Source organism: Oikopleura dioica, chromosome XSR (assembly GCF_907165135.1).
Source record: "Oikopleura dioica chromosome XSR, OKI2018_I68_1.0, whole genome shotgun sequence".
Classification (NCBI taxonomy): domain Eukaryota; kingdom Metazoa; phylum Chordata; class Appendicularia; order Copelata; family Oikopleuridae; genus Oikopleura; species Oikopleura dioica.
In genome coordinates, this window is record NC_137294.1 from 8,934,560 (window position 1) to 8,961,365 (window position 26,806).

Below are 26,806 nucleotides of genomic sequence, written 5' to 3' on the forward strand. Positions count from 1 at the left end.
CAAGTTGGTCTTCCTGTCGAACAGGACCAACACGTTGTGCTGGTGCACAAACCCGAATTCGCTTTTGCAACGGGCCGATAGCTTGTTGTAAAGGGAAATCCACAGACTATAGAACTTGTATAACTCCCGAGCCAGCTTGTCAGCGTAAAATATGTTCCCCCTGGTCGAACTGTTGTCCCTCGGAGAACGCTCCCGGTGAGTATTATCAGGAGAGGTCATGCTCGCGCGCGGGAGCCATCGATAGATACAAGACAGCTTCCCTCGAGCAGAAAGAATGCGAGATTGAAGAAGAATGGAGCACTTGGTCTCAGTGTTCTGTTAGTTGTGGAACTGGGATACAGTTAAGGCAAGTATTTTTCTTGTAAAAGAGTCCTTCTAACAGTTTGAAAAGAGAACGCCAACTGCCTGGATGTGTCAATGGCACCGAGGTCGAAGATCAAGAGTGCTTTGCAGGGGCCTGCTTGAAAAGCTCTGTGTCCCGAGTTAGCGACACGAACTGTGACGTAATTAAGCAAGACACTTTGCTAAAGCTGCAATTGATGATGATCGAAAACTGCGCTCCGTATCAATGGTCGAAGTGGTCGGATTGCACTAATAAATGCTCCGGACGACGAAGTAGAACAGCTCTTAGCCACGAAACTGAAACCATTCAGTATGAGTGGTGCCACAAGCTCAACAGCTGCCAAAAGATGGATTGCAACGGTACGTGCCTAAAATATTCTCTAATTTACTCGCAGCTTCAGAAATTTGGCAAGGATGGTCCGCATGGCAGATAACAGATATAAGTGGTATCCAGACGCGATTCCGAACAAACGACTGCAATGATAGCGACTTTGACTATAGAAATACTGATCCCGGTAAAATTCTGTACAATTTTAAATTCTAAATAACTGTCAGTGAATTCTTACGTCGAATCTACAAAAACAACTCCGTTGCCGACGCAAATGAGTCAAACAATAAGTTTGTCTCTCTTCGATCCACGAGGCACTGAAGCTCCAGAAAGACGTTTTCCGTCCTATATTCCTGATTTTGATCCTGGTAAGCATTTTCTTTCTTGGAAAGTTAGCATCATTTTCTAGTTATCTCTTCCGATGACACCATTCCACAGGCGGGGAATTTTCTTCCCTACCCTGAGCAATAGATGATTGTTGATTTACTGTGATGTTCATACTGCCTTTACCTCTCGAAATAAACTCAAAACTTTCCTTTTTTACACTTTTACTCGGTATGAAGTCATTTCATTTTAAGAATGTCAAAAAAAGAAAAGCTAGATCTTTTGGATGGGATAGTCCAAAAGACGGTCGCTCTTGAAAACTTTGACAAAAGGGCCGAAGATTGGGAGCAAAAAGTCAAAGAATGGGGTGATAAAAACCTGAAGGATATGCGAAAAAATTACAAAGACGAAAAGATCCCAAAGGAAGAACTCGATAACTACAACAAATTATTTGCGGAGATGAAAAACCAAAAGCAAACTAAGATTACCGAAGACCGAAAGAAATTGTCATCATCCCTAGAGCCTCGGACTTTAAAGTTATTGTACTCTTGTTTGAAAGAATTTGCAATTGGCAGTAACAACTGTTACTTGATTGTGGCATTGTTAGTTACAACTTCCAAAAACCAAAAGTAAACCCGAGTGAAAGAAATTGCATGACCTCGCGCGTAAATTTTGAACTCGTCGGAGATTTTTCAAAACTTTCGCCCCTATCAAAATAATCCTTTCACTGCCTCTCCCCTGCTCTGAGTAGGCTATTTATTCCTTTTTAACTTTGTTTATGAATAAATTAACCAAGATATGTTGAAATTGGCTTCTCGACTGAGCAGATGTGTTCTTCTCCGTAACCAGCACGCATTCGTTCAAGGCTACTCTTCTTTCAACACAACTGCCTCGTGGTGCGATAATTCCAGCGATCAAGACTCAAATGAAGTCCAAGATCTTATTTTCAAAGTAATTCCTGACTATATTAACATCTTATGTAAGTTTTTCCAGGTCGATGAAATCGAAACCGAAGCCAAGCCAGTTCTTGCCTGTGTTAGTGACCTCATGAAAACGTCGAAAGTAGAATACCTCGAAAGTAATCTACCAATTCAACTTCGTATGGGAGTCGATTTCGAAACGAACAAAGACAAGATCAAAAAACGCTTCAACAAATTCCAAATTCGCCACGTGATCGATATGGATAATGGTGGACGTAATGCACGCATAATAGTTGTGTGCGATCCGTCGGAGACGGCGGCTGCACTCGAGTTCGGAGCACTGTTGGCCGGATCTAGCAGTGAGTTAACGCACTTCCCATTCTATCGATTACTTTCTTTTCAGAAATGATGCTCGACTTTGTGTATGAAAAGCCAGAAGTTGATTACTGCTTCTGTTTGGAGAACCAATTCGAAGTCTTCAGAAGAAACGACACATTCAAAACAACACTCCAAAAGATGGCTGTAGATATTCCTGGTAATTTGATCGTTTGCAGACTCTGTCCTTTTATATTACGAGTCCAAAGTGCACACAATACTCACGCTATCACTGCGTGTCGTATTTATTTGAACAAGTAACATGTACTCTAACGCTCTCGGGTTAAATTCCAAGGAGTTTGGATTTTGACAGTGGGCGGAATTTCCTTGCTTCATTCCATAGTTCACGCGGGCAATTCTCATTTTAGTTGTTCTGAACGAGAAAAAGGGCAAGTTCAACGAATATGTGATCAACGATTTGGATGTGATCCAGGTAACTCAGACAATTATATACAAAGAGACGGGTCTACTTTAGCTTCTATTTTATTATTCGACATTTGTAACTCAGACTTATGCTCTTGTAGAAATTCAATAAGCCACTTCTTTGTGGTTCGAAAGAAGATTTTGGCGTTGTGGTCGGTGACATGTCAATGAGTGAAGAAAAACTTATAGAGAACATTCAAATCGTTACTGACAAGCTATCTAAATTATTTGGTTTCGCGATGACGAAGCAAGGCAAATCCGCTGACAAGGATAGACTATTTTTGAAGGTGAGTTTTATGAGTTGCGCGGTTGAACATGGGTCGATAAATTTTATATCTTTCACGAGAGACTTTATGAACCGCTATGGTGCCCCTATATTTCGAAAGATCGATTCGGAACAGCTAAAGTTTATAGAAAAAAGTACAGCTCATGGGCGGGGCTCATCAGAGTAAGGTTAACATGACCCGCGGTCCTGCGGCATGTCGCCAAAACATAAAGGCCTTCCCACATTATCAGAATTTCCTGCTTAAACTAATGAGTTACCATTGTGAACATCTTTTTAGAACGCGAGATTACAAGTCGCCGGCTTAGAAGACTTCAACATCGAATGCGCTGATAATAAGCCTGAACTTATCTTTTAGCGAATCTTGATTTCAAAGGGGACGTTTTAGAATGGCTGAATCCGAACGAGGCATAAGAACTATTCTTCTTGGTCCCCCTGGTGCTGGAAAAGGCACAACTGCACCTAAGCTTGTCAACGAGCACCAGATCTGCCATTTGAGCACTGGAGACATGCTCAGAGAAGAAATCGCCTCTGGAAGGTTCTTCGAACACTTTTCTTCAATTATGATAAAAAAATTAATAGTAAACTTGGCCAGGAAGTCAAGGCTGTCATTTCTGAAGGACGATTAGTTTCGGACGAGATCGTCTGCGAGATGATAAAAAATAATCTTTCGAAACCAGCATGCCAGCGTGGGTTCGTTCTCGATGGCTTTCCACGAACAGTCGGACAGGCCGACAAGCTCAACTATATGCTGAAAGAGGTAAGCCAGCCTTTGTGCAAAAAATCTTAACGCAGAGCTAGAATGGAACGCCACTGGACTCTGTCGTCGAGTTCAAAATCGATGACGCTGTGTTGGTGGAACGAATCTGCGGAAGACTGGTTCACAAGCCCTCCGGTCAGTTAAATAGTTGTCAACTTCTCATTACTGTTTGTAATTAGGTCGATCGTATCATACGAAGTTTGCCCCTCCCAAGGTTCCTATGAAAGACGATGTTACTGGAGGTAAGTGTTCACGCCAAATTTAACAAAATTATTCTTGTTTTAGAGCCATTGATGAGACGATCGGATGATAATGAAGAATCTCTTAAAGTGCGTCTTGCCGCGTATCATGCCCAAACATCGCCGCTTGCCGCTTACTACGGAGAAAGGTGTGTATGCATCTCCTTGTTCAGTGAATAGTCTATTTTCGAAGGAATGTGCATTGTCCTGTCAACGCCGACATGCCAGCAAAAGACGTATTCAGCGCGGTGCAAGCCTGCTTCGCGAACAAGAAGTGAACGTAACCCTTCATCGAAGTGGAAGGTTACTTCTTTTTATTATCAACCTTCTACCCCAACTGACCAATTTGTGACATCTAAGATCGAAAGTTGCTACTCTGTTAAAATTATTCTCTTATAAACTCCGATTAGTCTTGCAGTTGTCAACACTCGGGCAGAAATGCAATCTATTCTTCTTATGTGTTAGTGCCAAGACCGAAAGCTATACCATATGGCTTGAACTTTGTTCTATATCGCTCATTTTACTTCCAATTCTAACTGCAATCAAAAATATAATTCACCAGCAGTGTTCATTTTTTCAAGACTCTTTGCAAGCATGCTGACTTCTCTTGGAGGACTAATTAGATAACCTTAGGCTAATTTCAAATTATCATGGTTGATTTCGTTGGACTGATTTGGACAATCTCTATTTAGTTACGGCAGGAGTAGTCGCACTTGAAGTAGGGAAAAATGACAGAAAGCGGGCATATTACTCATAAGGATTTTATATCGCTCTAGTATTTTTAAATAGCTATCTTTATCAAATAGGTGTGTTACTCCAGCAAAGAATCGTTCAGGTTGTTAGATACAACCGCTGTTCAGTTCAGCAAGTACTGTACTGCTACTAATGTTCACCTTTGCCTAAGTTCTCAAAAAAAAAACTATATTTTCTCGGACCATGACCTGGACTCGTTGACCTCTGTTAGGATTTTTCAATTTCTCCACTTATTTTCCTGGTTTCTCGTCTCGATTAACCCCTGCAATCTTAAATATATATATACACTGGTTTCATCGCCCTTGATACGCGCTAGGAAATCAAGGAAGAGAATATTTTTGAAACGAATAAAATCTATTTCAGAAATGCGTTTCACAGCAGTAAAGTGTCTCCAAGCGCCAAAACTACCAAATCATTGGCGGCCTCTAACGCCTCGCGAAATCGTGACTTTTCCAAGATATCCTCAAACTTTTCCAGAATCCATGACTTTCTACGGCGTTAACGCCATCGAGCTCACAACACAAAAGCCAGACTACAAGTTCGTTTCAAAAGTGGAATCAGTTTTAACTCCATGGCGAAAGAATTCATTCCATCATAAAAAACTTTGGGTAAATTTTTGTTATTCAGAATTCATAGCAATCTATTTTTAGAAAGCTCTCTATGCGCAGCCAGCGCAAGACTCCAATTTGAAGGTTGATTTCAAAACAACTGTCGCTCATAATAAAACGGTAAGTTGGTTGAAGATGTATTGTTTTAGATCGCCTCTATTGGGAATGAAGCGGATCTAACACGATAATGAGCACTTAAGAAAAGTTAATTACACAAGTCTTAATAGACTTTTATATTCAGGACGAGCCATTCACGAAAATCACATTTGACGATGATTCCAGTTTGACACTGAAAGCAGAAAACTTGGAATTCAACTATATGATGTATATTGTAATTAGAGAACTTGCGGAAAGAACGATGAGAGCGGCTTCTCTTGAAGATCCAAAAATTTAAATAAATTATATTTTTGCTCAAATCAGTTGAAAATATATTTAGAATGGTGTTGGACTTCGAGTCGTGCATCGCAGAGAGGCCCGAATGGTGGGCTCGCGTATTTTCTGAGCATGAAGTGACGCTTTCAGTTGAAGGCAGAATTAAACCAGTCATCGCTGCGGTCGAGGTTTTGCTCAATAAATACCGCGAAACGTCCGCTGCTGAAAAGACTTTCCGCGAAGAGCTCTCCAAGCTTTCTCTACTAAGCAACGGAAAAGCGAACACTTCATGTCTCGAGTCCATAGTGACAACACTTCAAGACCTCTCGCAATCGAGGGGAAACTCGAAGAGAATTTAGATCGAAACGTGCGCAAAAGTCTTATAACGCTGTTCAATGGCGGAGATCATCAGAATTTAAGCTGCAAGGCAATGAAAGAAGCCAGAAAATCCTTGGAACGGGTTGCAGAAGCAAAAGACGAAAAACTCGCCCGGTATCTAGCAATGACCAACACTGCCAAGCGAGAGTGGGAAATCAAAGGAAAATGGCTGTTATTTATAATCTTGCGCTGTTCGGTCTATAAGACGCATCTCCATTATTTCAGCCGATAAAAGAGGCGCATCAAGATTTTGTCTCGCTTCGAAAAAGCTTCCAAAATTTGGCGCTGGACTACACCTTTCGCCAAAATGTCTTTCACTTCGAACACCGAAATGTTATCCTGAGCGCACTCGGTCAGATAATGAATGCATACCAAGCTTACCATAAGGTATTTAATCTTTTACAAGGTACTTATTAGTTTAAAAGCTATTCCCGAAATAGGAATGTGCTGCGGCGACTGCGGTCGTTCAGCCAGAGTTGTTAGAATTGAGTCAACGGCAACAAGAGCTGCAGATGCAGCAAGAATCGCTCTCTAGCCGTTGGATAAAAGAGCAAGAATCTGCTCAAGGACAGACAGATCAAGGTGATCCATTAGACACAAGGTGTAATTTCTACATTGGTTTCAGGAGTGTATACATGCCCCAATGCTGATGGCAAGATGGAAAACCCCGGCAAAGCTATCATTGAAGGATACCTGTACAAGAAAAGCCACACTAAAGTATGTACTTGTTAAGTTGTATAAACAAATATACTAACATGGTGGAAAAAGGGAATTATAAGTGTTAACTAACCAAAGTAATGCTAGTTTTAAGGAAAGATCGTGGTCTCAGGTAAAAAATCAAAATATTTATCATTTACGGAGAGGGGTGAGATAACTGGTGTCTTGTATTCCTGGTGATAGGACAAACTAATGTTTATCTATACTAACGAATTCGTTTTAGTTTCGAAGCTGGCAACGACGCTGGTTCCGTGTAAAGGACGGGCACTTTCAGTATACGAAACGAGGGAGTTTTGAATTTGAAACGGTCACTGCTGATATTCGTCTGTGTAATGTTAGAGCGTCGCCAGGTATAAACACCACTCTGCATTTTCCACAAATTTGTATCAGATCTTGACAAGCACGAGCGTAGATTCTGCTTTGAGATACAACTCCCGACCCGGGCTATGCAACTTCAAGCCGAATCAACAGCGATTCGGGATGCATGGGTACGTGGGCTAAACTCGGCCATTTCCGTGCAACACAATCAAGCCGAAAGCAATCAAGCTTCTAAATCTTCAAATAAAAACGCAACGAAGAACACTCCGACAAAACCTCCGCGAAACGAACAGCCACCGCGCCTTGCTTCAAAGCTTATCTCAAACGGACTGAAAGAAATAGTAGCCATCGAGGGTAATGACATCTGCGCCGATTGTGGTGCAAAGGAACCAAGTTGGAGCTCTACAAATCTCGGCATAACCATCTGCATACAATGCAGCGGTACCCACCGAGCGTTAGGGGTTCATTTGTCAAAAGTACGTTCGTTGACTCTAGACTCGTGGGAGCTTGAAACCCTCTCTATCATGAAACGGTTGGGGAACGCAAAGGTTAATCGCTTCCTTGAATACAAGCTGCCGGTTAACCAGAAGATCGAGCAAGCATGTAGCGCGGGATCGCGAACTGAGTTTATCCACAAAAAGTACGTCGAGAAATCATGGACAGCTGACATCGTCGACATTGCGACCAATTCGAAACAAATGGGACTTTTAAAAAGCCCTGCCAAGTCTCCAACGAATATGAACATAGACTGCTACTTAAAATATGCGATTGAAGAAGGAAATTTCCCTACTATTCTTGCTGCTACTTTTGCCGGAGCATCCCCCACCGCTAATAGTATGTTTTTGAAAAAAATAGAATATTTTTATTCATGATTAGTTGGCTCAGAAACGCCTTTGCATGTCGCAGTGTCTACTAAATCTCTGCTAACAAGTGAGCTTCTTTTGATGAACGGCGCTCAGGTTAATCAACAAGTGCCAACCCTGAATGACGGAACCGTTTTAAAACGAGCGATCAAGATGAACGATATTGCAATGGTTTCACTCCTCCTTAAGCGCAGAGCTTCTATCGGTTAGTTTCAAAATCTTTCCAGTTTCTAATGCAATTTCTAGAACTCAAAGACTCATCCGGAAAGACAGCAATTGACTGGGCCCAAGAAAGCGAAGATGCTTATGTCTTGACAACCTTGCGCTTTAAAAAGATGACGGATTTACTGATGCAAGATGGCGGTAATCAGCAAACTGAGCAGCAGTTATCTCAGATGATTAAAGAAAACTTGCTCGCTGGAATCAAAGAGGGTAAGACAGGTTTTTCTTTAGTTCTATATTATTCTTATTCTCCCAGAGCTCCTCGGTAAACGCACGATAAAGCCATCACGTGATGATATTCTATCGACTCCGGACTCATGCGCAGGAAGCACATCAGAGGAAGATACTCTAAGCTATGCCTCTGACTTTGCTTCCAGCAAACGCGCACATGCTCAAAATAAAAAGAAAGCGCGGCGGTTACAAAGAAAAGCATCAAAAGAATATCATCGTCACATAGTAGAATCGTCCGACACCGACTGTTCTTCAGAACCGAACGAATACGACGGCGGCGATGATACTAATCCTGAAGACGAAAGGAATCATACACTGCCACAGGATTCAGAAAGCACGGACGGAATAAATTAAAACCGAAGCCAGAATTGTTTCAATGTTCACTTTTATGCTAGTTATCTTCATTCTCTTCTCGTTAACGCTGTCTAGCCAGTCTATATCGTTTATTCTGTCGATCAAACTGTATATATTGATTGGCCTTTCAGTAGAATAGTGAACTAATTTTCCACGAAGGCTATTTTCCTTGTTTCGAAAGTTTGCATTTTACCTATTCATCAAGCCCAAGAGAACGTATCCTCGTTAGAAAAATTACAATCTATCTACTGTAGATCCTCAGCCAATCTTGCACACGCAGTTACCACTTTCTTTTCGCTCCAAGAGTTACCAATTATATTCTTTTAACCTCAAATTTTTAAGGATGAGCGATTGTTATGCTATAGCTGGGAAATGTATTGATCAACTAGGTCTAGGATGGGGGGTGATCGCTGGAGATCCGAAATGAGGCGCTCGAGATGAATCACCGATGAGTGGTGCGCGGGTTGTTTGGATCTCCAGAGCGCGGAGATCGAAGCTCGATCTCCAAATGAATCCCAGGGATTTAGTCGATCTCCAGTTTTCGGTGATCGAAGCTCTGAATTTTCTCGAGTATCTATTTTTCTCGATTATATTCATATTTTGCAGGGACTTTGCGGGTCAGTATCTCAGAAAATAATAGTTTCTAATGCTAATCTTCAAGAAATTATCGCTCACCCACCGAGCTGAGTCTTTGGAAATTGAAACCGAACCAATTTTAAAATTATGTGATTTCAAGTGTTCAAAAATTTTGAAAACCATCTTATTGAGAAAAATACTCGAGCAGAGATAGTAAATATTACATTATTATCCAAAATTACAATCCATGCACAGTGCAAGTGACTTGATTTGACAAAAGATTTGAAATCTACACTGGAGAATAAGTATTGCCTGAGATTTTTAAGTTGATCCGGTCAGTCGCTTCTGATATCAGTAGGCTGGCAGAAAATTGTTTTAAAGTGACTCATCCGACTTCGGGGATAAAAAATTTTTGGATCTCCAAGAAGTGGAGATCGAGAGTGGTGATCGATCACCGCAATTTCGGGGTGGAGATCGCGCGGATCTCCACGCAATCGGAGATCCAAAGAACCCGCGCACCACTCATTGGTGATTCCTCTCGAGCGCCTCATTTCGGATCTCCAACGATCACCCCCGATCCTAGACCTAGTTGATCAAGTTATTGCCAGAAAAGGAACACCAAAATCGGTTGTATTCAACGAGCGAAAATCAAAGCAGGTAATATTTTTTTTTGTGAAAAAAATATGACGATTTTTATTAAGACAAAATTGATCTACAAATTGGTAATAGAATCTCTCAAGTATCGAACTGTGCTGGAAGAGCTGCTCAAGAAAACACAAATCGGGAAAGAAATCAAAGGGCAAGGACCTGGGCTCGGCAAACTGAGCTGTGTAGAAACCTGTCACAGGTCCTGTTTCCTGTTTTTAGGGAACCTGTCTGAGTACCTGTGTTTTTACACAGCTCAGTTTGCCGAGCCCAGAAGGCCGACTCCTTGCGCTTGGATATGACTTTCTCATTGGGGATGGTCTGAAGAATAAGAAGTATTTGAAGATATTCTCAAAATATAAAAGCGTGCTCAAAAATGGCCTGACACTTATGAAAGTAAAACGAAAAGCGAATTGCAATGAAGATCTCCTCCCGAAAGATGTGACAACACACATGCCAAAGTATGCACGAGTAAATATGCTGGCTGGAAAATCTGTGAAGGAAGTTGAAATGTCGCTTCAGGAATCTTTCAATATATTGCGACCTTCTCCTCACGAATTCGTGCAAAGCGCTCTGGACATGTCAGCTAAAGATGTTGTTGTGGACCCGAGCTTGAGTGGACTCTTTGCATTTCATTCGTCCACGAATATTGCTGATTTGATATTGAACAAAGAAGGCTTTCTCATCATTCAAGATCGCGCATCTTGTCTACCACCGTTTGTTCTAGCACCGAAAATCGGTGAAACTGTGCTTGACTGCACAGCCGCTCCGGGAAATAAAACTCACCAGCTAGCCTCGTGTGTAGGAAGAAGTGGAAAAGTTATCGCTTGTGAAGCCGATCCAAAGCGTTTTCGACTGCTTTCTACCAGAATGAAACAACTGTACGCTGGAGAAATCGTGGACAGTAAACTTCAAGATTACCTTAAAATAGATGTAAACCAAAAGCCATGGTCAGATTGCACAAAGATTATGCTGGACCCTAGTTGCTCTGGCTCAGGAATGGCACATAGAAGGCTGATGCAAGAGGAAGACTCCAAGGAAAGAATAGAAAGTCTAGCGAAGTTTCAGGAAGAAGCACTTCTCAAAGGTAAGAAAAGTATTAAAAATGTCCCGACATTTATATATTAGCGACGACATTCCCAAACGCAAAGGAAATAACGTACAGCACCTGTAGTACGCATGATAGAGAAAACAATGAAGTTGTGAATGCTGTCATCGAAAAAGCACCGAATTGGGAAATAGCGAATGCCTTCGAGCGGGTTAAAACTTTCTGTAAAGATGATGTTACGAAAACGATATCGGTTCAGCCTTTCACTTCTGCTACAAATGGCTTTTTTGTTGCCCTGCTGAGAAGAAAAGAAAAATAAATCTGAATATATTGAACAGCTTACTGTCTTGACTTTATTCAATAAAGTCAAACTCGAAATACTCATAAATGTTAATATTTCTAGCAGCGGTAAGGTCTTCGGCGAATCGCAATAACTTCTCGGCATAGAGGGCATTCGTTAAGTCTTATAATAAGTTTTATTTCCATAAATGCGGAAAAAGTACCTGACGGCACAGTTGGAGCAGGTAATTTGATGCCAGCAGGGTTGAAATACAACTTCCTTCGTCCCTTCTAAGCAAACTACGCAGGCAGAGCTCACCTAAAAGTAGAATCGAATTTTATACCTGTAAGTTCCTAAAATGTTTACCTCCGGTTTATTTGTTTCGTTCAGAGGGAATGTTTTTTCAGTAAGTAAAGAGTTGGTCGTAGTAGTCGGTTTTGGAGAAATAGTAGGTCTGATTGAGGCAAGAGGGCTGAATGGCTGCAGCAGGTAAGGTTCATCGGTTGAAGAAACTGCTTCTCTCCCTGATATCAACGAGGACTGATCGGGAATGTTTGTGTTCGTATGTCGTGGAGAATCGTCTTTAGACGTATCTCTTTGTTCTCCCCTCAGTAAATCAAGAAGGGCTTCTTCTTCGTCTTTTTTCGTCTCAATGTTGAGCTGTGGATCTGCGGAACTGACGTCGACGCCAATAATAGATTGCGTCGGGGCAGATGGCGTAGAGCTAGGTTCAAAAACTGGCTCTAGTATATTTGCTGGGGAAGCACGGTTTTCACTTTCGCTCCAGATCGCAGCAATTGGGTGCTCACTATAGCTTTCGACCGACCGGCGGCCGATGACAATTTTGATTTTTTCCTTTTGATCATGGCTAAAATTGTCAGGCGAGTTCCAAGAGATGCGGCGGTCATCTGCTCGTGGGTCACTCCTTCTTTCCGATCTGTTACTTAATCAAATATTATTTATGGAGTAATGGGCAGTGGTACCTTATAGAGCTTGCTGAACGGAAGATTTTAGAAATGGGCTTTCGGGTCGGTCTCCTGGTTTCTTGCATTGATGTGCGTCTATTAGTTTAATCGAGATATCGCCCAATGCCGAGCTTACCTTATCTGTCTTATATCATTAGAGTCATGTACTGGCTGATCGTTAATTGATAAAATTTGGTCGCCAAATCGATAGTCATAAATATCACCAAGAGAGCCTGGCTGCACCGACGTAACAAAAATACCGACATTCGTTGTCTGTAGGCCTAGCCCAAGAGGAGTTAACGGCTTCACATTTAGTTCCGTGATGATTTCTTTCATATCTCTGTAAATAAACAGATCTACTTCATTCTGACAATCTTTCAGTATTTCCTAGCTCAGAGTTGACAAAAGTTTTCTTAATAAATATTTAGGTAGTTTTTTCAACTCTTCCTTTATTTGATTGACTGAAGTAGTTCTGTGGAAAGTAGGAATATTCCCTGGTACAACAACGGACCGAATTCGATCGCCAACTTTAAGTCCTTGTCGATCGGCGCTTGATCCTTTGATGACGGCCGTTACGATGGGTTCAGGCGCTACTGCACTGACAGGTCGAAAGCCAAATCCAGATGATTTGTGACGTCTGAGGCGTATCTTGATCTTCTGCGGCGAGGCGCTCAGATTTTGGGTACGTTCAAGGTTTTCCAAGCTTCTAAAATCTTCGAGTTCTCTCTCGTCTGAAGACTCAGTATCATCTTCGGCCTTTTCGGGGGAATCGTTGAAGACAGGAGTATCAGTATTCCGAGAAGACCCGCTCGAGTTTTGCAGAGCATCCAAGAGATCATCCTGAAAGCTGCTACCTAATAAAACGATTTATCCTTATTATTACAATTTCTACGAGATAGACTAAAACTACTTACTCGTGGGCAGGTACATTTCTGCTTGCTCTTGTTCGATTTCATCAATAATCTCGGGCTCTAAATCACCGTCAACGTGTATCGAGCTCGCATCATCAAGATTGTCCTCAGCAAATGAATTTTCGACGTTTTCACTCGTGTCTTCACTCATTTTTCGCTGTCTAAAATGATTTTACTTGCAGTTCCGTATTATCAATGCATTATTAACAATCGACCACGAACTATTCTCTTAAATATGATGAAGGATCTTAAAATCCTTTGAAAGAATGACCGCTGTGATCGAAATAAGAAAATTCGGTTAGCCGGTCTCTATCTTTTCATCTCACTCGGAGGCTAATATTGGCGCTGTCAACGGACAGTCACAATATTTCCTTCTTGATATGATTCCGCGATGAGTTATTCTAATTAACGAGAACGCTATAAATGAACATCAGTTTCTCTGAGATCTACAAATAACTCTTTCTTTTGTGTGCCGCCGGCCAACGGGAGCAGTTGTGAATAATTAATTTCAATTTGATTTCTTATTAACTTTACTCACATGCGTTTTGCGCGCGGCACCAGTACCGCCGCAGAAAGGTTGAAAGTCGCCACGACGAGTGCATTTGCTGAATCTTGAACAAGTTTCTCAGACTGAGTGACTACGGTGGCAAAGGGCGCAAAGGGCCAGCTCATTTAAAATGTAAACTTGATATCGACTTCAAATCGAAAATCAGAACGACCTGACATCAAGTCTCTTTCTAAGCTACCAAGTTCATTTGGCTAAGACCCAAGCTAGTTGTATTATTTATCAATTTATAGGTCCGTTATTGTAGAAATTGCTACAGTATACTGAAACATTCCCATAGCTCACGTAAAGATCGGTACTGCTTCTGGTGAAGCCCTCTTCACATGATGAAATCCGTTGCAGAAATACTGTCCAGAATATTTTTCTCTATACAAACTTCTTGGTCAATTTTACGGCGATTGCTAGCTGCCCCCGGCAAAGCTACCCAGCAGCGGTTGTAGGAATTTGGGAAAAGTGGCAAGAATCTCGGTTTTGAATTCAAGCCAGAAGTGAACTTGTGTTTAATCCGGTACAGTCTTTCTCTGTCGGGTCACTCTTGCTTCGATATTATTTCCCAAGCTACTTTTATCTTCATGAGGGCTTTTACGTCTAAATATTCAATTCTTAATAAGGTCTTAAAAGAAACGACGTATTTTTCGGAGTTTTCTTTTTTGAAGAGGAAGAAAAGGACAAAGAAAATGAGTCTCTTAGTCACCAGTTGGACCCTCTTTCACTCTCAATTAAGCGAAAACTCAGCATTGTAATTAGAAAAAAAAAGAAATAATCATTTCGGGCTATAAAGGTCTAACCTAAGGTCGTAATAAGTCAATAATAGCAATTTAGAAATGCATTCGAAGAGACTGATCAATACGAGTAATTGATAGGAGAACCGGTTATTACTAATAACTTATTAGGGCTCCTTTAGAATCTCAAAGTTCCATTGATTTTTTTTTTGTTTATTTCTTATCGGGGTTTTGCTTTTGAAAGCCAAGTTTCTATTTCAAAAAGTGATGCTTAGAAGATTTCTAAAAAAGCTGCGACAGTTCTGTTTGGCTTGAATATTTAATAAAGTTTACTTAGAAAAAATAATACATGTTGCAATTGAAGATTTGAAGTTCATACTCGAGTTGATGTCCTGCTCAGCATTGACGTTGATCTACGAATCTTGGAAGAAATTTTGGAGAAGATTGAAGCTCGTGAGCCAGCCCTCGTCAGCATCAAATGTTTGAGGCCGAAGTGAGAAAGTGGCCGAGAAACGTACATCCCGCTGAAATTGGCAAATCAGTTTGCTTTAATGACCTCTTTCGCAGTCAAGCTATTCTACTTCGCCCGCAATTAGTACCTGTATGATGAGTCTTGTTGTGCGTCCTTGACGGCAAGAACACATTGATATGCACTTTGGTGGATATATAATTATCTCCGCAAGGTTGAGTTCTCTATTAATATAACCATTTCCTCGCAGCTAGCAGCATAAAAGATGGTAAAAAGGCAAATAGAATTGCTAATATCCCAGCACTTACTCGGGTAAATGATAATATAAATCATCTATGTTTTTTTTTTATTTTAGTCGGAATATTTTATTTTACTCTTGCGTAGTATCAAAGATGCTTTACCCGATTCCTATCTGTAAAATTCTCACCGATTCCGGAAAAGGACGGCATATTATTTTCTCTGTCCACTTTAAGGTCAGCACATGCACTGAGAATTACTTTTCAAGCACGGTGCTCTCAAGTCTGCGTGACATGACCTCGCCTGGTGATCATCGCTGCAACTCTAGGCTGTGGCTACCTTCTCTGTTGTTCTTACAACTCTAAGGTCTGTTAATCATTCACTCACTCTTACTTCATCCATATTCTAGTGCATCTACTCCTTTCTACACTCTGATTTCTTGTAAGCTTGTCCGTTGCCAGGCAAGATGTCAGTTCGATCAAAAATCCAACTTCACGAGGGTCAGTTTATTAATACAAAAATTTATACAGCGCTGTAACAATCCAAGTTTTCTATTTGGAGAAGATCTTCATAGCTTCAAAGTACGGAATTACCCAGCACTGTTTATTCCATGCATGATCTCGAAGCTTCACTTCTACCTCGTAGCTCTTAAAAGTTAAGTTAGTGATCTAATTGGAATTATTTCATTACCTGGAAGTAGAAAATACCGGTGTGATCTTTATTCTCGTCCGGGACAACGGAGTAGGCTCCAGGGTTGAGCAACTGACCTAAAAGACCCGCTCCCGTGTCTGAGAGACCCTTAGAGCTGAGAATTCGGAAATTGACATTTCCGTACGCCCTGTTAGTTAAAATTTCAAACTCAAAACCAAAATCAAGCTTCGCAATGAGAGAAATGCCCTTGCGTGTGGTTCGGTAATCTAGAATTCGGAAATCGCCTATCTTACCATCCTCTAAGTTTAATTCTCTATCTGGTCTAGCACTAAGGTAAGTTTTCCAGGACTCTGCTGTCATTCTGAGTGAATGTCCATTTTCTGAACGAATCTCGATTGACTCAAACAGCATTTGCTTTTTGTTCTTGTGCGGCGTAAATAAAGCGCCGAGAACTTTGACTTTCTTATCTGAAAGAATTATCAGGTCCTCGCCCGCTTGGCCACTGTAGTCGAAGCAAAGATCTGGCTGAGAAGAAGATTGTCCGAGAATATGGAAGTGGGGATCTCCATAAGTACTTGTATGACTCTCCTAAATTTCGTTGAAATTTTTCAAATATTAAATCCATCTTACGTCGACAACACATGAGTCTCCCTCAAGATGATAGCCAGTTTGACAAGAGCATTCATACCCACTGCATAAATTCGTACATTCAGAATTAGCGCCGCAAATAGATGCATCAAGGCACTGATCTTCGTCGCAAATTTCTTCGCAAACTCCTCCTACCATTTGGAAGCCATCAATGCATACGCAAGCGCAGGTAGATGCGTACACGGTTTCGGTAATAACGACAACTTATTTTGGCTCAAGATTAGTCCACAAATCGGACTGAAATAGTAAAATAGCATTTGTTATTTCAATCAAAAATTAAGATTCATGAGCCAATCCTTCGCTATTAGGTACGTCGGCGCAAAAATCAGCAGGACACTCTACGGGAACGCACGAAAAGGAGTCACATGATGGAACACACGTGTGCTCAGCTGGGCAAACGTTTTCAGTTTCTTCGCACATGTCATAATTACAAGGATCCACGCAAACACCATCAACCATTTCAAAGCCAGCTTCACATTCACAGTGGTATCCATTGCAGTCATTGACACAGAGACTGTTCGCACCACAAAGGTCTTCAGGAGCAGTGGCTCCGTCTCCAGCCTCGCACTGATTGATAATTTCGCAACACGCTCCGGTATTCTCGTCAGGCTCGTAACCAGCATCGCAAGTGCATTCGTAGAGTTCGCAAAGCTCAGTGCATGAGGCGTGGTCACCACATGGATTCGTCGTGCATTGCATTTCATCACAAATTTGAACGCATTGGTTCGTGTAAGGGTCAAGCTCAAAACCATCGAAACATTGGCACTCATGTCCAGTGCAAAGATCCACGCAATCAGAGAAAACAGGACATTCGCCGTTGTTGACCTCGCATTGATTCTCGTCGCAGACGACAAGGCACTCACTATTGTCATCGTTCATCGTAAACCCTTCGTCACAAATACATTCAAAGCCTGTGCAAAGATTTGAACAAGAACTGTTGTCTGGACAGATCGCAATACCCTCAGCGCATTCGTCCAGATCGCATGGAATCGCAGTAGTTATTAACTGCGTGGTAACAGTTGTTGTTTGCTCAGTTGTCATGGTTGTAGCCGTTGATGTGGTTGATGGAAAGGCTGTAACGGTGGTAGTTGTAGTGAAGTCAGTAGTAAATTCTGTGTACGCATCTTTTGTCGTTGTCGTCATGGTAGTTGTTGTGCTTGTTGTTGATGTCGTTGTTGTCGTCGTCGATGTTGTGGTCGTCGTCGATGTTGTGGTCGTCGTAGATGTTGTGGTCGTCGTAGATGTTGTGGTTGTTGTAGTAGTAGTGGTAGTTGTTGTTGTAGTTGTCGAAGATGCAGTTGTTGTAGTCGTGGTCGTGTATTCTTCTGTAGTTGTTTCCGCCTCTGTGGTTTGAGCAGCTGAACTTGTGTACGGATCGGGTGTTGTGTATGGATCCGGGGATACATATTTTTCTTGCGCGAGTGGGAGACATTTTCTGCCTTTCTTTTTGAAACCGGAGTGACAGTTACATGTGTATCCAATACATCTGTTTTGACAATCGGCATTTGGGTCACAAGCATCTGGAGAATTACACTGATCCTCATCGCACCCGAACTGCTCCTTTAATCGCTTTCTTCTTCCTCTCGCAAGCATAAATTCTGATCCATCTGAAACAATAATCAATGGCACTACTCTTGAGACTTCTTCATAAATCTCTATCTCTTTTTTGCCTATTCTCACCATTTTCGGAACCGACAGATGAACTGTCACTATAGTAAAAATAGTCAGCACTCAAGGAATCTTCAGCGAGAGAGTTATCCTGCGCCTCGCAAAAAGCGCTTAATAAAATGGCTATCCTTTGAATTCTCATTTTCTGACGGAAAATCGAGTTCTCGCGGACCCCTTATAGACCAGTGACCATGTCCGATTTACGATACATGACATTGCGGCGGCTTTCTATTGCCATTACGCTAATTCTGCTGCTTGCCTGGCGGAAGAATAAAGAGAGGCCCCAAATTATGAGAATTAACCGCGATGCTAATTCGCAGAAAGGAAAATGAAGTAAGTCCCATTTCATGGTTAATTGTATTACGCGATTGCATGAAACATATCAAAAGGCCCCTGCTTAATATGATTAAATCCCTGCGAGTTTATCATTCCTGTATTTATTAGGAATCTCTATTTCCGAACAAGTTTTTCGGCATTTTCCGAAAAAATCACTCGAATTGCAAGCGTGACTGGAATGGGTGTGAAAAGTTTGACTCAAAAAATAGCAGTTTATCTGATAAACGCGCCGGGATACTTCTTCAAAGATAAAATCTTCTTTTCACAAGTGAGAGAACTTGACTGTTCCAGATTTTTACTGACCTCCGAGAACTGAACCATTTTCAAAAACCAAAATGGTTTGATTCATATCACTAATCTATAAATATCGCTGTCACGTTTGCTAAAACTATACCACTCCAGTAACACGAGTGCGAAAATGTCAAAATTTTTTATGATGGCAAAAATCGTCGAAAAAAAGAACAGGAAAGTCGGAGACTGTCCAGATAGCAAGAAGGCAAAGGACGAAACCTTGCAGAATGGTATGGATCCAGCGGCCTTTAGCGCCTTGATGAAGGAAAAAATGAATCCATCGCCGAAGTTAAAGAAAGAAGTTGAAGAGCTCGAAATGAAGCTGGAAAAAGGTAAGAGTCAGATTTTTATCCTGCGAGAAAAAAATTAAAAGCCTCTCTCTCTAAAATATCCCTTTTTAAACTTTATTTCTAACCCTTTCAAGTGACAAAAGACGCAGATGCCCTGACTGAATCGATGATGAAGAATACGCATCGAACTTCAACCCAAAAACGTGATGACAAAGATGACGATGACAAGCTCCAGAAACTCATCGATGAGAAAGAAATCCTAGAAAGCAAATTATTCCGGCTCACTGTCTTCAGAGCAAATATATCCATGTAAAATGTTTCTTCTACCGATTCTCCTTCTTATTTCCTACTTCACGCCTCTCGCGGCATATAATCAAGCCGACTTTCTCTATCTGGATCACAATCATTACAAGACACCACACCAATGATTACCGCTTTTCACAATAAAACTCATCCCCATCGACAGCCGTTTTAATAATGTATTATTCAATTTGAAGTGTTAATTGCCGAATTCCAGTTCTGACTAGATATCAGGACTTGGAAAGGTGAATCTGAGTTTGTCTGATTCTAGCGCTAATGATAATTGCTCGAGGAGATCAGCGATCGACCGCAGAACAGTTGATCTATCGATTATCACTCCGCTACGTTTGTTCATTCAATCGTCGTCCTAATTCTGATCCTCGTGGTGTAGCTTACGTAGCAGTAGAAGAATATCACGTCTCCAGCGACGTGTCTCACTTTCGTTTTAGGGGCTGAAGGTGAGTGTTACGTTTTCAATGCATTAGTTCTAGTTGAATATGCTAGAACTATAATAGTTAAAATGCTTTCAGAGATATCGATGCATCGTAGATTCACTCGCAAATGTCTTTTGAATGATGTGGCATTGCTGGTCCAGAGATGAAATTTTCATCAGTATCTGGGTTGTTCTATTTCATTGAAGCAGAATTTCGATCGCGCTCTGAGCCAATGAACAGCAGCGCTCTGAGTCGTTACGTAAGCGTCTAGAGGAGAGTTTCTCAGCCACTTCAAGCCAAGATACGATCTGCTAAACTCCGAAGAGAATCATAAGCCGAAAGAGAAAACCATGGTAGCCAAGACGAAGAACAATGTCGATGCCGTTCAGGAAATTTGTTAGAGAGTCGCTTATCAATAACCTTCATGAGTAATTGTCCTCGCTTTTCCCTTTTTACTCCTCCCTTCCCTTTTAGAGACGTTCGCAGCTCTTGTTGAAAAGATTTCTAGATATCTGCAGTTCGTTTTGTCCAAACTTGTATTTTTGTTTTAAAATGAGTTGGTTGGAGAGAGATGCTCGCTCTAACAAAATAAAGGTGGTGGAGGACAATGACCGAACCTGCTGCATCTGCGCGAATGAAATCAAAATTTGGGCGATCGGCAAGTGCAAGCACCCAGGTAAAAATGAGCACTGTCAGATCAGCATTCTAGTGTTAATCATTAGTGTGCTACATTTGCAGCTCTCGAATGCGTGTGCTCAACAAGAAAGAAACGAAGCACAAGGATCTCTGCGCCGTTTGTAAGACCGAAATTCCTGACGTGATTTTCCACACTTCCATGTTCGAATTCGACGCTATCAATGTGAGAGAGCAAACCGCCTTCCATGTTTTAGAAAAAGAATTTAGATCAGCTCTCTCGACAGGGATGCAGCGTCTGGCATCTGTTTCTTCAACTCGGACTCAAGAGACAAATTCGAAGATTTGCAAAAAGAAGCTTGCCATATATGCACTAAGGTTTATTATTCTATATCAAGGTTTATTATTAGAGAAATGAAGTTTGCAACAAATAAAACTGTTGTTAGGCAAAGTCGTTTGTGGCGGAAGAATTCGACGACCTCAAAATCCACATGCGCCGTAAGCACGACTTGCACCACTGTGAAATATGCAAGTCGCATTATCTTCTGTTTCCACGCGAACGAAAGTGGTATGGGCACGGCTCTAAATTTAAAATCAGCACTATAATTGAATGAAAGGAACAAACTAACAGCCGATTCAAAGACGCAAAGAGCTAGCTAGCCACAAAATTAAAGGAGATGTTGATGATAAGTCCCACAAAGGGCACCCTAATTGTCAGTTCTGCAAGGACCGCTACTTGGACAAGGAAGAGTTGTACCGACATTTAATGAAGGAGCATTACAACTGCCACATCTGCGAGTCGAAAGATGGGAAGAAAGAGTTCATGGAAAGCATGCGAGAAATGGTGAAGCATTTTCGAAAGGACCACTACCTCTGTGAGCATCCGGACTGCAAGGAGAACCCACTGACAGCTGTATTTTCCGACGAAGTTAACTTTCAAATTCACGTCTCGAATAAACACGGCGGAATCGACAAGAAAGATATTCGGATGGACATTGGTCTTTCAAGGAATGCTGTTGACATGCAGCAAGAAATAGAAGAGCAAATCCAGGAGCAGCAAAATCAAACCGCGCCTGACATGGAAAACGAAGAGGAATTTCCCACAATGGGCGGCAAGAAGAAGAACGGGTTCACTTTTCACGCCGCTAAGACAGGCCTTCCTCAAAGCAACTCGAGTATGTCTAGCAGAATTAGCCAAGGAACGAACCGGAACGTAGCGCACCAGAACTATCGCTCGTTAGGAAACAACAAACAGATCTCGGACGCTGAGGAGTTCCCAACTCTCGGAGGCGGCAATGCCCGAGCTCCGATCAATCCCAACTGGAAAGCCAAGGCTATACAAAACAACAAACCTATCACACGACCAAATGTGATTTCTTCTTCAAAATCGAAGAACAAATCAGCGCCTACCCCAAAAGTTACTATCCCTGTCCAAAATTCAGCCACTGCCGCTCTCTACGCTGCTTCTCAGGGTCAATCGTGGAGCCAAGAGCCTGATGTTTTCGTCGAAAAATCGCAGCTACAGCTTGAAGCAGAGCGCAAAACTCGACTCGCTGAAGAACGCGCGACACAGCCCAAGAAAAGCGCCCCACAGCGTGACCACAGTCAATTTCCTTCTCTTGGTGGAGGTGCTCCCAAGCCAAATGCGTTCTGGGGCGTCCCAGGTGCTTCCATTCCCAAGTCTAACACTGGCAAGAAGAAGGGCAAGCAAAAAGGTAGACTCTAATCTATTGCGAATTATTTATCCAAAGAATCGTAGTTCTTCCGCGTCCAGATATTCTTCCCGGGCAGGCTCCGCTGCCAGTGTCGCATAAACCGTCACCTGCTAAATCAAAAGCGCCAACGCAGACGCCGCCTCCTCCCCAAGCGCAACATTTCACGAAAAATCAGAAACGTGTTGAATCTGACGTCACACGTGGCGAAGCTAACTCTGCCTCCGATCTTGCTGCTCGATTTGGTGGCGGATACTCAGGTTCTTTCCTTCGCGTGAGAGCCTTTCTTCATTCGTGTTTTAGGATGGAGTGCTCCACCAGAGACTTTTCAGGAAAAGTCGCTGCTAGAGATCGAAGATGAAAGAAGACGGACACACGCTCCTAAAGTGAAAAATCAAAGGGCTCCAAAACTAGAGGAGTTTCCTACTTTAGGAGGAAGCAAACCTGCAGCACCAGCCGGCTTCTGGGGCGTCCCTGGAGCGGCTACGAAAAAAGCGCCAGGCTCCGGAAAAGGTAAAAATGCGAAGAAACAGCCCGTGCCTATGCCAGCAAAGAAAGCTGATGTTCAAAAACCCGTCAAAAAACAAATAAAAGAAACAGTTCATGAAACCCAAAAACCCAAAAAGAAGAATGCGGTTATCTATGCAGCTCCGGAGCCTGTTCCTGAAACTCAAAATGCGTCGCAGCTTGCTCAGAGAATGACTGGTGGCTACTCGGGTTGGTCGGCGCCGCCCACAGTCTTCGTTGAGAAAAGTTTGCTCGAAATTCAAGATGAAGAGCGAAGAAACAAGCACAAACAGAATGCGCAGAATAACGGAGGGCCGAATTGGAGTCCCAAAGATGACAGGTAAGATTATTACTTAGTAAAATTAGACGATACATCAAACGAGTTACTTACTTTTTTTTAGTGCGTTTCCCTCTCTAGGCGGGGAATTCGAAGCGGCTGTTCCAACTGTAAGCGGTTTCGCAAGTATGTTGGCAAAAGAGCCAACAAAGAATGAACAGAAGAAAGTAGCTAAGGAAGAAGAACGAAAAAGTCAGCCTGATTTCGTTGTTTCAAATGAGCAAGATTTCCCCGCTTTTGAGAATAGTCAACAGATCTATGATGAATCCAGCGAGGAAGAGAGTGACTCAGAAGTTGATATGGCGGCGGTTAATCAGCGTCTGCGCGACGCCATCGCTCAGATGAGCGCCAAACTACAAGAGAGATTCAAGGTAAGTTAGGGAGAGAGCAAAAATAAAATAGAGATTATTTCTTGAATTAGAATTGTCTGCTCATTCACGCGAGAATTCTCTAAATATTTTTTAAGATTTGCTCGGGCAAATTCCGTACGGGTCAAATCACGGCGGACGATTACGTGAAAGAAGGCTCATCGATTATGGGCAAGAAAGCTTTTGTGAAGTTGATTCCTGACCTGCTGGCTACTCTTCCTGATGGCAAACACAAGAAAGCCCTTGCTACTGCTCATAAAAAACTGTGAACTCATCCATTCTGTAACAATTTTTCTTCCCAATAATTGAAAATTTTCATCTGTGCAATTTTTGAAAACGAACGAGATAAAGGTTGTTCTCGTGGTCCGATTCTTCTATTTCAGGATGCCTTATTTATTGGAAAATTGCTAAATTATTTTATAATAATTATAATTATTTAAAGAAAAGGAGTTCCCCCATCATCTCATCATTGTGACAATTTAAGAATGTCGGAAAAGGACAAAATGTCGAGAATGGAGGCTCTCCTCAACAGGAGGCTTTCGGCAATCGAGTCCAAACTGGACGATCTACAGTGTGAGTGAAGTTAGAAAAAAACATATTCTTTTGATGTAGAGCGCCATTTGTTGCTAGTCAAATTGTTTGTCAACATTTTATCTAGCCACGTCAGATAGCCGCACCGCCCGACTTTCTGACAAAGTATCAAGTCTTCAAGCGACAGTCGATTACATGACTACTCTCATTGAACAGCTCAGCGAGAAGCCCCAGTTTCGGCAGAATGACGAGAAATTCGAGCCCGTTCAGATCGAAGCTTTTGAAGATCAGGTTTGATTCGACAAAAAGACATTTTTTTTACTTTTAGCTGCTTCCTGCCAAAGACGATGAGATCGCACACGATATGATCGAAGAGAATGCTTCATTGATTGATCCTAACCCCGAAACACGTTCGATGGATAGCACCAACTCATTCGCTATTATACCGACTGGTATGGCCACCAACGAAGCTTTGAAACGAGGAAGTCGAACGATCTCAGAGACTTCGTCTTTTGCTGAGATCGAGGACGACATTTCAGAAAGGTGAAGCGCTCCTAATTATGCATTCTTAGTAACAAATTAGTGGTACATTGATTGAAGATGCGGACGAAGTAGTAGAGAAAGAGGAACGCCACGCAAACGCAAGTAATGATGATCAAGTTGAGCGAAACAAAGATGTTTCTCCTCAGAATAACGAGCCACGTGAGAACGACGAATTGCAGGTCAAAGAAAACGGCGAAGACTGCCTCTCAATTGAATATGCAAAACAGCGGGAGTCAATCAAGAAAATTCAAGATCGAATATTCGAGGTAAATTGTATAGCAGCAACAGCTCAAAAATTAAATATTTTAAGGAATCGAAGAGCTCATTATCATCTACGTCGTCGCCAACTGTGTCGCGACAGGTGTCGGAATCAAGCTCAACTGCGTCGAGATGGTCTGAGTCAACGCGTGAACAGCACAATGCCATGGTCGAGAAACAGCTTCGGGAATTGAGAGGGGGTAATCCGTAAGATAATAAGAGTCGTACTTATGATTTTTTAGAGCTATCAGACGCGAGTATCATAGCGCATAGCGTCGGAGATGGCTTCACCCCCATGAATTCAACGAACTCCGTTCCTTCGACTCGATCTAGTCTGACTGACTCGATCAACTTAGACGTTAGAGTTGATCCATTTCTCACGAACGATAACATCATCCCCGCTCCCGTAAGATAGGAAGCATATTTCAAAGAACTAACTCTTTTTTCCAGCCGCGTACCTCACCGTCAGCTTCTCTGAACGCTCGACAACAGGAAGAATCGAGAACACAAGATCTTGCCTCCAGAATGGCGAGTGCTGCGCCCTTCGAGCCTCGATTTCAGATTCCACTATCCGCGATGGAGACAGACCCCAATCGCAATCAGATGGCGCTGTCACGGGCATTCGAACAAAATCACAGCTTCGCTACTGTAGTCAATCAGGCGGCAGATAGCACTTCTCATCCACGGTGAGTTTAATTAAGAAATCCAAGATAAGAATTTTTAGTCTTTCCAACGCAGAAGCCGCTGCTGCTGTTAGTGCGCTGAAGCGAGAGTTTGGAGAGGAGCATGAGCCACTTATCGTCGCCGCGATGAAGAAGTTTAGCGGAAACGCCAACCAATGCAAAGACTTCCTAAACAGCCGCCAGTTGACTACCCAATTTCTGATTGCTAAGTTTCGACTTGAAGACTTGGACTGCCAAGTGGACTTGGAAACGCTCGCCCAACTGACGGTCACCGTAAGATTATTTTAGAGCACTAATATCTGTGTGAAAGTTACGATAAAAAATGCTGTAATTACGGCTCGTACACGAAATTGCTTCCCCAGCGGAATTGACCTTAATTTTAGTACGACAACATTTCTCAAGTGGTCAACGACTACATCGAATTCGAATTTCAACAGCAAGCAATGTGAGTATTAGTGCACCTAGGGTTAAGATTGTGGTTGAGGTCAGTTAGAACTATTATTGACTAGCGAACATGTCAAATCCACATGTTGACACTCTTGTAGAAGCGATCACTTAACCCTGTCGAACATCGCTCTTGAAATTTTTCCTCCCCTAAGAAAAAAAACGGTGTGATGAGAAAATTCTTTTGAGGTTTATTGTTAGTGGATTCTAAGTTGAAACGTGCTTTTACTTGAAAGGTGAAAGTAAATAAGACGGTGTGAGCATGTTATTTCGCGGAGCGGTCAATAATAGTGAACTGTTTGCCTTCGTTATGCGTTCGTTTTTAGACTTTTCGTACTCTAACTTTATTCTAGGGCTCCGGAAGCACCTCGACGACGAGGTGCCGAACATGATCACCATCTTTTTGGAGTGGACCGACTCATTCAATTCGTCTCACAGAAAGCTAACGAGATCTCTTCTATCATCTCCCACTGAGAACCATCCGTGTATTATACAATCCCTCTCCCTTTCAGCACACTACCTTATCTTCTTCCTTTTCCCTCGGCCTACTGATGCACCTGCCCTCTAGTTCATACTCGACTGAAACATAATGTTAATGAACACATTCAAACTCCGTTTTTATTTTATTCGCCCGATTTTTTTCAATTTCGATTCCTTTTCTTCTAACAGACATTCGTATTTTTTCTTCCACTATTTCAATTGAGTTATTTTCTCCTTTTACCAGTTGAAAAATCATTGACAGTTAAACAAGCATTTATCTTCGGTTTCGTTAACGACCTTCTCTTGTCGTGTACCGACCATTCATTATTTGAAAGTTTCAAATTGAAACTATTTCGTTTTCAACTCACAATTTACCATTTGTCTTCAAAATACAATAAAAAACCCATTTTCGTACGTACTCCGTGCGGCAAAATGAGAGCCAATATTCTCTAACTACGCGCGGT

At 42.0% G+C, this 26,806-nt stretch overlaps 13 protein-coding genes across 17 annotated transcripts in view; 9 read left to right on the top strand and 4 right to left on the bottom strand.

Annotated features, from left to right (window-relative positions):
- The window catches only part of LOC145707847 (adenylate kinase-like), a 38,821-nt gene extending 34,256 nt beyond the window's left edge, over positions 1–4,565 (top strand). Inside the window, exons 2-7 of the mRNA XM_081785433.1 lie at positions 3,372–3,533; positions 3,578–3,755; positions 3,797–3,890; positions 3,935–3,997; positions 4,041–4,143; positions 4,188–4,565. Coding sequence (XP_081641559.1) covers positions 3,385–3,533; positions 3,578–3,755; positions 3,797–3,890; positions 3,935–3,997; positions 4,041–4,143; positions 4,188–4,272 — 672 coding nt within the window. The 5' untranslated portion in view covers positions 3,372–3,384 and the 3' untranslated portion in view covers positions 4,273–4,565. The remainder of the gene's footprint in view (positions 1–3,371; positions 3,534–3,577; positions 3,756–3,796; positions 3,891–3,934; positions 3,998–4,040; positions 4,144–4,187) is intronic.
- LOC145707429 (uncharacterized) lies at positions 371–1,197 on the top strand. Its single transcript, XM_081784954.1, has 4 exons — positions 371–702; positions 744–857; positions 898–1,038; positions 1,080–1,197. Exons 1-4 carry the CDS (start codon positions 540–542, stop codon positions 1,139–1,141), a joined length of 480 nt encoding a protein of 159 aa, XP_081641080.1. The 5' UTR covers positions 371–539; the 3' UTR covers positions 1,142–1,197.
- On the top strand, positions 1,253–3,353 carry LOC145709182 (uncharacterized). The gene is made up of 7 exons (XM_081786863.1): positions 1,253–1,741; positions 1,791–1,945; positions 1,988–2,273; positions 2,318–2,449; positions 2,658–2,722; positions 2,814–2,999; positions 3,276–3,353. Exons 2-7 carry the CDS (start codon positions 1,793–1,795, stop codon positions 3,351–3,353), a joined length of 900 nt encoding a protein of 299 aa, XP_081642989.1. The 5' UTR covers positions 1,253–1,741; positions 1,791–1,792.
- Positions 4,566–5,110: 545 nt separating the features above from the next.
- On the top strand, positions 5,111–5,771 carry LOC145707850 (uncharacterized). Its single transcript, XM_081785436.1, has 3 exons — positions 5,111–5,355; positions 5,398–5,475; positions 5,597–5,771. The coding sequence occupies exons 1-3, from the start codon at positions 5,113–5,115 to the stop codon at positions 5,747–5,749; spliced, it is 474 nt and encodes a 157-aa protein (XP_081641562.1). The 5' UTR covers positions 5,111–5,112; the 3' UTR covers positions 5,750–5,771.
- Positions 5,772–6,313: 542 nt separating this feature from the next.
- On the top strand, positions 6,314–8,812 carry LOC145707825 (arf-GAP with coiled-coil, ANK repeat and PH domain-containing protein 2-like). 3 transcript variants are annotated; one of them, XM_081785404.1, is made up of 9 exons: positions 6,314–6,492; positions 6,546–6,687; positions 6,731–6,822; positions 6,917–6,934; positions 7,046–7,172; positions 7,213–7,974; positions 8,017–8,208; positions 8,250–8,435; positions 8,482–8,812. In XM_081785404.1, exons 1-9 carry the CDS (start codon positions 6,466–6,468, stop codon positions 8,808–8,810), a joined length of 1,875 nt encoding a protein of 624 aa, XP_081641530.1. In that variant the 5' UTR covers positions 6,314–6,465; the 3' UTR covers positions 8,811–8,812. The 3 variants fall into 3 exon arrangements, with proteins under 3 accessions (XP_081641530.1, XP_081641531.1, XP_081641532.1); XM_081785406.1 differs by having other exon boundaries at positions 6,315–6,492; positions 6,531–6,687; XM_081785405.1 differs by lacking the exon at positions 6,917–6,934.
- A 304-nt stretch (positions 8,813–9,116) lies between these two features.
- On the top strand, positions 9,117–11,435 carry LOC145707828 (28S rRNA (cytosine-C(5))-methyltransferase-like). 2 transcript variants are annotated; one of them, XM_081785409.1, is made up of 5 exons: positions 9,117–9,187; positions 9,976–10,043; positions 10,088–10,187; positions 10,306–11,118; positions 11,160–11,434. In XM_081785409.1, the coding sequence occupies exons 1-5, from the start codon at positions 9,154–9,156 to the stop codon at positions 11,396–11,398; spliced, it is 1,254 nt and encodes a 417-aa protein (XP_081641535.1). In that variant the 5' UTR covers positions 9,117–9,153; the 3' UTR covers positions 11,399–11,434. The 2 variants fall into 2 exon arrangements, with proteins under 2 accessions (XP_081641535.1, XP_081641534.1); XM_081785408.1 differs by having other exon boundaries at positions 9,139–9,199; positions 9,985–10,043; positions 11,160–11,435.
- LOC145707834 (uncharacterized) lies at positions 11,408–12,707 on the bottom strand. The gene is made up of 5 exons (XM_081785418.1): positions 12,461–12,707; positions 12,343–12,420; positions 11,726–12,302; positions 11,583–11,677; positions 11,408–11,542 (listed from the first exon to the last, which is right to left on the bottom strand). The coding sequence occupies exons 1-5, from the start codon at positions 12,658–12,660 to the stop codon at positions 11,479–11,481; spliced, it is 1,014 nt and encodes a 337-aa protein (XP_081641544.1). The 5' UTR covers positions 12,661–12,707; the 3' UTR covers positions 11,408–11,478.
- A 4-nt stretch (positions 12,708–12,711) lies between these two features.
- Positions 12,712–14,325, bottom strand: LOC145709183 (uncharacterized). Its single transcript, XM_081786864.1, has 4 exons — positions 14,075–14,325; positions 13,774–13,846; positions 13,239–13,396; positions 12,712–13,178 (listed from the first exon to the last, which is right to left on the bottom strand). The coding sequence occupies exons 1-4, from the start codon at positions 14,076–14,078 to the stop codon at positions 12,712–12,714; spliced, it is 702 nt and encodes a 233-aa protein (XP_081642990.1). The 5' UTR covers positions 14,079–14,325.
- A 1,394-nt stretch (positions 14,326–15,719) lies between these two features.
- Positions 15,720–16,665, bottom strand: LOC145708634 (uncharacterized). Its single transcript, XM_081786328.1, has 3 exons — positions 16,510–16,665; positions 15,919–16,467; positions 15,720–15,875 (listed from the first exon to the last, which is right to left on the bottom strand). The coding sequence occupies exons 1-3, from the start codon at positions 16,663–16,665 to the stop codon at positions 15,780–15,782; spliced, it is 801 nt and encodes a 266-aa protein (XP_081642454.1). The 3' UTR covers positions 15,720–15,779.
- Positions 16,666–16,713: 48 nt separating this feature from the next.
- Positions 16,714–18,337, bottom strand: LOC145709184 (uncharacterized). The gene is made up of 2 exons (XM_081786865.1): positions 18,208–18,337; positions 16,714–18,134 (listed from the first exon to the last, which is right to left on the bottom strand). Exons 1-2 carry the CDS (start codon positions 18,335–18,337, stop codon positions 16,804–16,806), a joined length of 1,461 nt encoding a protein of 486 aa, XP_081642991.1. The 3' UTR covers positions 16,714–16,803.
- Positions 18,338–18,792: 455 nt separating this feature from the next.
- LOC145708468 (uncharacterized) lies at positions 18,793–19,573 on the top strand. Its single transcript, XM_081786137.1, has 2 exons — positions 18,793–19,154; positions 19,247–19,573. The coding sequence occupies exons 1-2, from the start codon at positions 18,950–18,952 to the stop codon at positions 19,423–19,425; spliced, it is 384 nt and encodes a 127-aa protein (XP_081642263.1). The 5' UTR covers positions 18,793–18,949; the 3' UTR covers positions 19,426–19,573.
- A 520-nt stretch (positions 19,574–20,093) lies between these two features.
- On the top strand, positions 20,094–23,861 carry LOC145708175 (uncharacterized). The gene is made up of 10 exons (XM_081785824.1): positions 20,094–20,233; positions 20,439–20,522; positions 20,569–20,705; positions 20,750–20,857; positions 20,926–21,053; positions 21,122–22,194; positions 22,239–22,451; positions 22,495–23,038; positions 23,100–23,406; positions 23,502–23,861. The coding sequence occupies exons 1-10, from the start codon at positions 20,197–20,199 to the stop codon at positions 23,670–23,672; spliced, it is 2,802 nt and encodes a 933-aa protein (XP_081641950.1). The 5' UTR covers positions 20,094–20,196; the 3' UTR covers positions 23,673–23,861.
- A 29-nt stretch (positions 23,862–23,890) lies between these two features.
- On the top strand, positions 23,891–26,780 carry LOC145708649 (uncharacterized). 2 transcript variants are annotated; one of them, XM_081786346.1, is made up of 10 exons: positions 23,891–23,976; positions 24,062–24,225; positions 24,263–24,477; positions 24,518–24,743; positions 24,782–24,935; positions 24,978–25,141; positions 25,186–25,421; positions 25,460–25,691; positions 25,802–25,863; positions 26,216–26,780. In XM_081786346.1, exons 1-10 carry the CDS (start codon positions 23,907–23,909, stop codon positions 26,334–26,336), a joined length of 1,644 nt encoding a protein of 547 aa, XP_081642472.1. In that variant the 5' UTR covers positions 23,891–23,906; the 3' UTR covers positions 26,337–26,780. The 2 variants fall into 2 exon arrangements, with proteins under 2 accessions (XP_081642472.1, XP_081642473.1); XM_081786347.1 differs by having other exon boundaries at positions 24,788–24,935; positions 26,216–26,779.
- Positions 26,781–26,806: the final 26 nt, after the last annotated feature.

What these genes read in the sequence shown, in the direction of transcription:
- LOC145707429 (XM_081784954.1), top strand. Translation starts at nt 540, where the DNA reads ATGATGATCGAAAACTGCGCTCCGTATCAATGGTCGAAGTGGTCGGAT. An exon ending in CCAAAAGATGGATTGCAACG is followed by an intron (nt 703 to 743) that starts GTACGTGCCTAA and finishes TCGCAGCTTCAG; the next exon opens with AAATTTGGCAAGGATGGTCC. An exon ending in TATTCCTGATTTTGATCCTG is followed by an intron (nt 1,039 to 1,079) that starts GTAAGCATTTTC and finishes ATCATTTTCTAG; the next exon opens with TTATCTCTTCCGATGACACC.
- LOC145709182 (XM_081786863.1), top strand. Translation starts at nt 1,793, where the DNA reads ATGTTGAAATTGGCTTCTCGACTGAGCAGATGTGTTCTTCTCCGTAAC. An exon ending in ACGATTTGGATGTGATCCAG is followed by an intron (nt 2,723 to 2,813) that starts GTAACTCAGACA and finishes ATGCTCTTGTAG; the next exon opens with AAATTCAATAAGCCACTTCT. An exon ending in AGGATAGACTATTTTTGAAG is followed by an intron (nt 3,000 to 3,275) that starts GTGAGTTTTATG and finishes ACATCTTTTTAG; the next exon opens with AACGCGAGATTACAAGTCGC.
- LOC145707850 (XM_081785436.1), top strand. Translation starts at nt 5,113, where the DNA reads ATGCGTTTCACAGCAGTAAAGTGTCTCCAAGCGCCAAAACTACCAAAT. An exon ending in TCCATCATAAAAAACTTTGG is followed by an intron (nt 5,356 to 5,397) that starts GTAAATTTTTGT and finishes ATCTATTTTTAG; the next exon opens with AAAGCTCTCTATGCGCAGCC. An exon ending in CTGTCGCTCATAATAAAACG is followed by an intron (nt 5,476 to 5,596) that starts GTAAGTTGGTTG and finishes TTTTATATTCAG; the next exon opens with GACGAGCCATTCACGAAAAT.
- LOC145707825 (XM_081785404.1), top strand. Translation starts at nt 6,466, where the DNA reads ATGAATGCATACCAAGCTTACCATAAG. An exon ending in TAATGTTAGAGCGTCGCCAG is followed by an intron (nt 7,173 to 7,212) that starts GTATAAACACCA and finishes AATTTGTATCAG; the next exon opens with ATCTTGACAAGCACGAGCGT. An exon ending in AGCATCCCCCACCGCTAATA is followed by an intron (nt 7,975 to 8,016) that starts GTATGTTTTTGA and finishes ATTCATGATTAG; the next exon opens with TTGGCTCAGAAACGCCTTTG.
- LOC145707828 (XM_081785408.1), top strand. Translation starts at nt 9,154, where the DNA reads ATGAGCGATTGTTATGCTATAGCTGGGAAATGTATTGATCAACTAG. An exon ending in ACGAGCGAAAATCAAAGCAG is followed by an intron (nt 10,044 to 10,087) that starts GTAATATTTTTT and finishes ATTTTTATTAAG; the next exon opens with ACAAAATTGATCTACAAATT. An exon ending in GGAAGAAGCACTTCTCAAAG is followed by an intron (nt 11,119 to 11,159) that starts GTAAGAAAAGTA and finishes TTTATATATTAG; the next exon opens with CGACGACATTCCCAAACGCA.
- LOC145707834 (XM_081785418.1), bottom strand. Translation starts at nt 12,660, where the DNA reads ATGAAAGAAATCATCACGGAACTAAATGTGAAGCCGTTAACTCCTCTT. An exon ending in CGTTCAGCAAGCTCTATAAG is followed by an intron (nt 12,303 to 12,342) that starts GTACCACTGCCC and finishes TATTTGATTAAG; the next exon opens with TAACAGATCGGAAAGAAGGA. An exon ending in TGCTCCAACTGTGCCGTCAG is followed by an intron (nt 11,543 to 11,582) that starts GTACTTTTTCCG and finishes ACTTATTATAAG; the next exon opens with ACTTAACGAATGCCCTCTAT.
- LOC145709183 (XM_081786864.1), bottom strand. An exon ending in GTGCCGCGCGCAAAACGCAT is followed by an intron (nt 13,397 to 13,773) that starts GTGAGTAAAGTT and finishes AAATCATTTTAG; the next exon opens with ACAGCGAAAAATGAGTGAAG. An exon ending in AGAAATGTACCTGCCCACGA is followed by an intron (nt 13,179 to 13,238) that starts GTAAGTAGTTTT and finishes TCGTTTTATTAG; the next exon opens with GTAGCAGCTTTCAGGATGAT.
- LOC145708634 (XM_081786328.1), bottom strand. Translation starts at nt 16,665, where the DNA reads ATGGTAGGAGGAGTTTGCGAAGAAATTTGCGACGAAGATCAGTGCCTT. An exon ending in GAGACTCATGTGTTGTCGAC is followed by an intron (nt 16,468 to 16,509) that starts GTAAGATGGATT and finishes AACGAAATTTAG; the next exon opens with GAGAGTCATACAAGTACTTA. An exon ending in CCGGTATTTTCTACTTCCAG is followed by an intron (nt 15,876 to 15,918) that starts GTAATGAAATAA and finishes TTAACTTTTAAG; the next exon opens with AGCTACGAGGTAGAAGTGAA.
- LOC145709184 (XM_081786865.1), bottom strand. Translation starts at nt 18,337, where the DNA reads ATGAGAATTCAAAGGATAGCCATTTTATTAAGCGCTTTTTGCGAGGCG. An exon ending in ATCTGTCGGTTCCGAAAATG is followed by an intron (nt 18,135 to 18,207) that starts GTGAGAATAGGC and finishes TTATTGTTTCAG; the next exon opens with ATGGATCAGAATTTATGCTT.
- LOC145708468 (XM_081786137.1), top strand. Translation starts at nt 18,950, where the DNA reads ATGTCAAAATTTTTTATGATGGCAAAAATCGTCGAAAAAAAGAACAGG. An exon ending in CGAAATGAAGCTGGAAAAAG is followed by an intron (nt 19,155 to 19,246) that starts GTAAGAGTCAGA and finishes AACCCTTTCAAG; the next exon opens with TGACAAAAGACGCAGATGCC.
- LOC145708175 (XM_081785824.1), top strand. Translation starts at nt 20,197, where the DNA reads ATGGTAGCCAAGACGAAGAACAATGTCGATGCCGTTC. An exon ending in GAAGAAGGGCAAGCAAAAAG is followed by an intron (nt 22,195 to 22,238) that starts GTAGACTCTAAT and finishes AAAGAATCGTAG; the next exon opens with TTCTTCCGCGTCCAGATATT. An exon ending in TGGAGTCCCAAAGATGACAG is followed by an intron (nt 23,039 to 23,099) that starts GTAAGATTATTA and finishes ACTTTTTTTTAG; the next exon opens with TGCGTTTCCCTCTCTAGGCG.
- LOC145708649 (XM_081786346.1), top strand. Translation starts at nt 23,907, where the DNA reads ATGTCGAGAATGGAGGCTCTCCTCAACAGGAGGCTTTCGGCAATCGAG. An exon ending in TCGAAGCTTTTGAAGATCAG is followed by an intron (nt 24,226 to 24,262) that starts GTTTGATTCGAC and finishes TTTTACTTTTAG; the next exon opens with CTGCTTCCTGCCAAAGACGA. An exon ending in TCGCCCAACTGACGGTCACC is followed by an intron (nt 25,692 to 25,801) that starts GTAAGATTATTT and finishes CCTTAATTTTAG; the next exon opens with TACGACAACATTTCTCAAGT.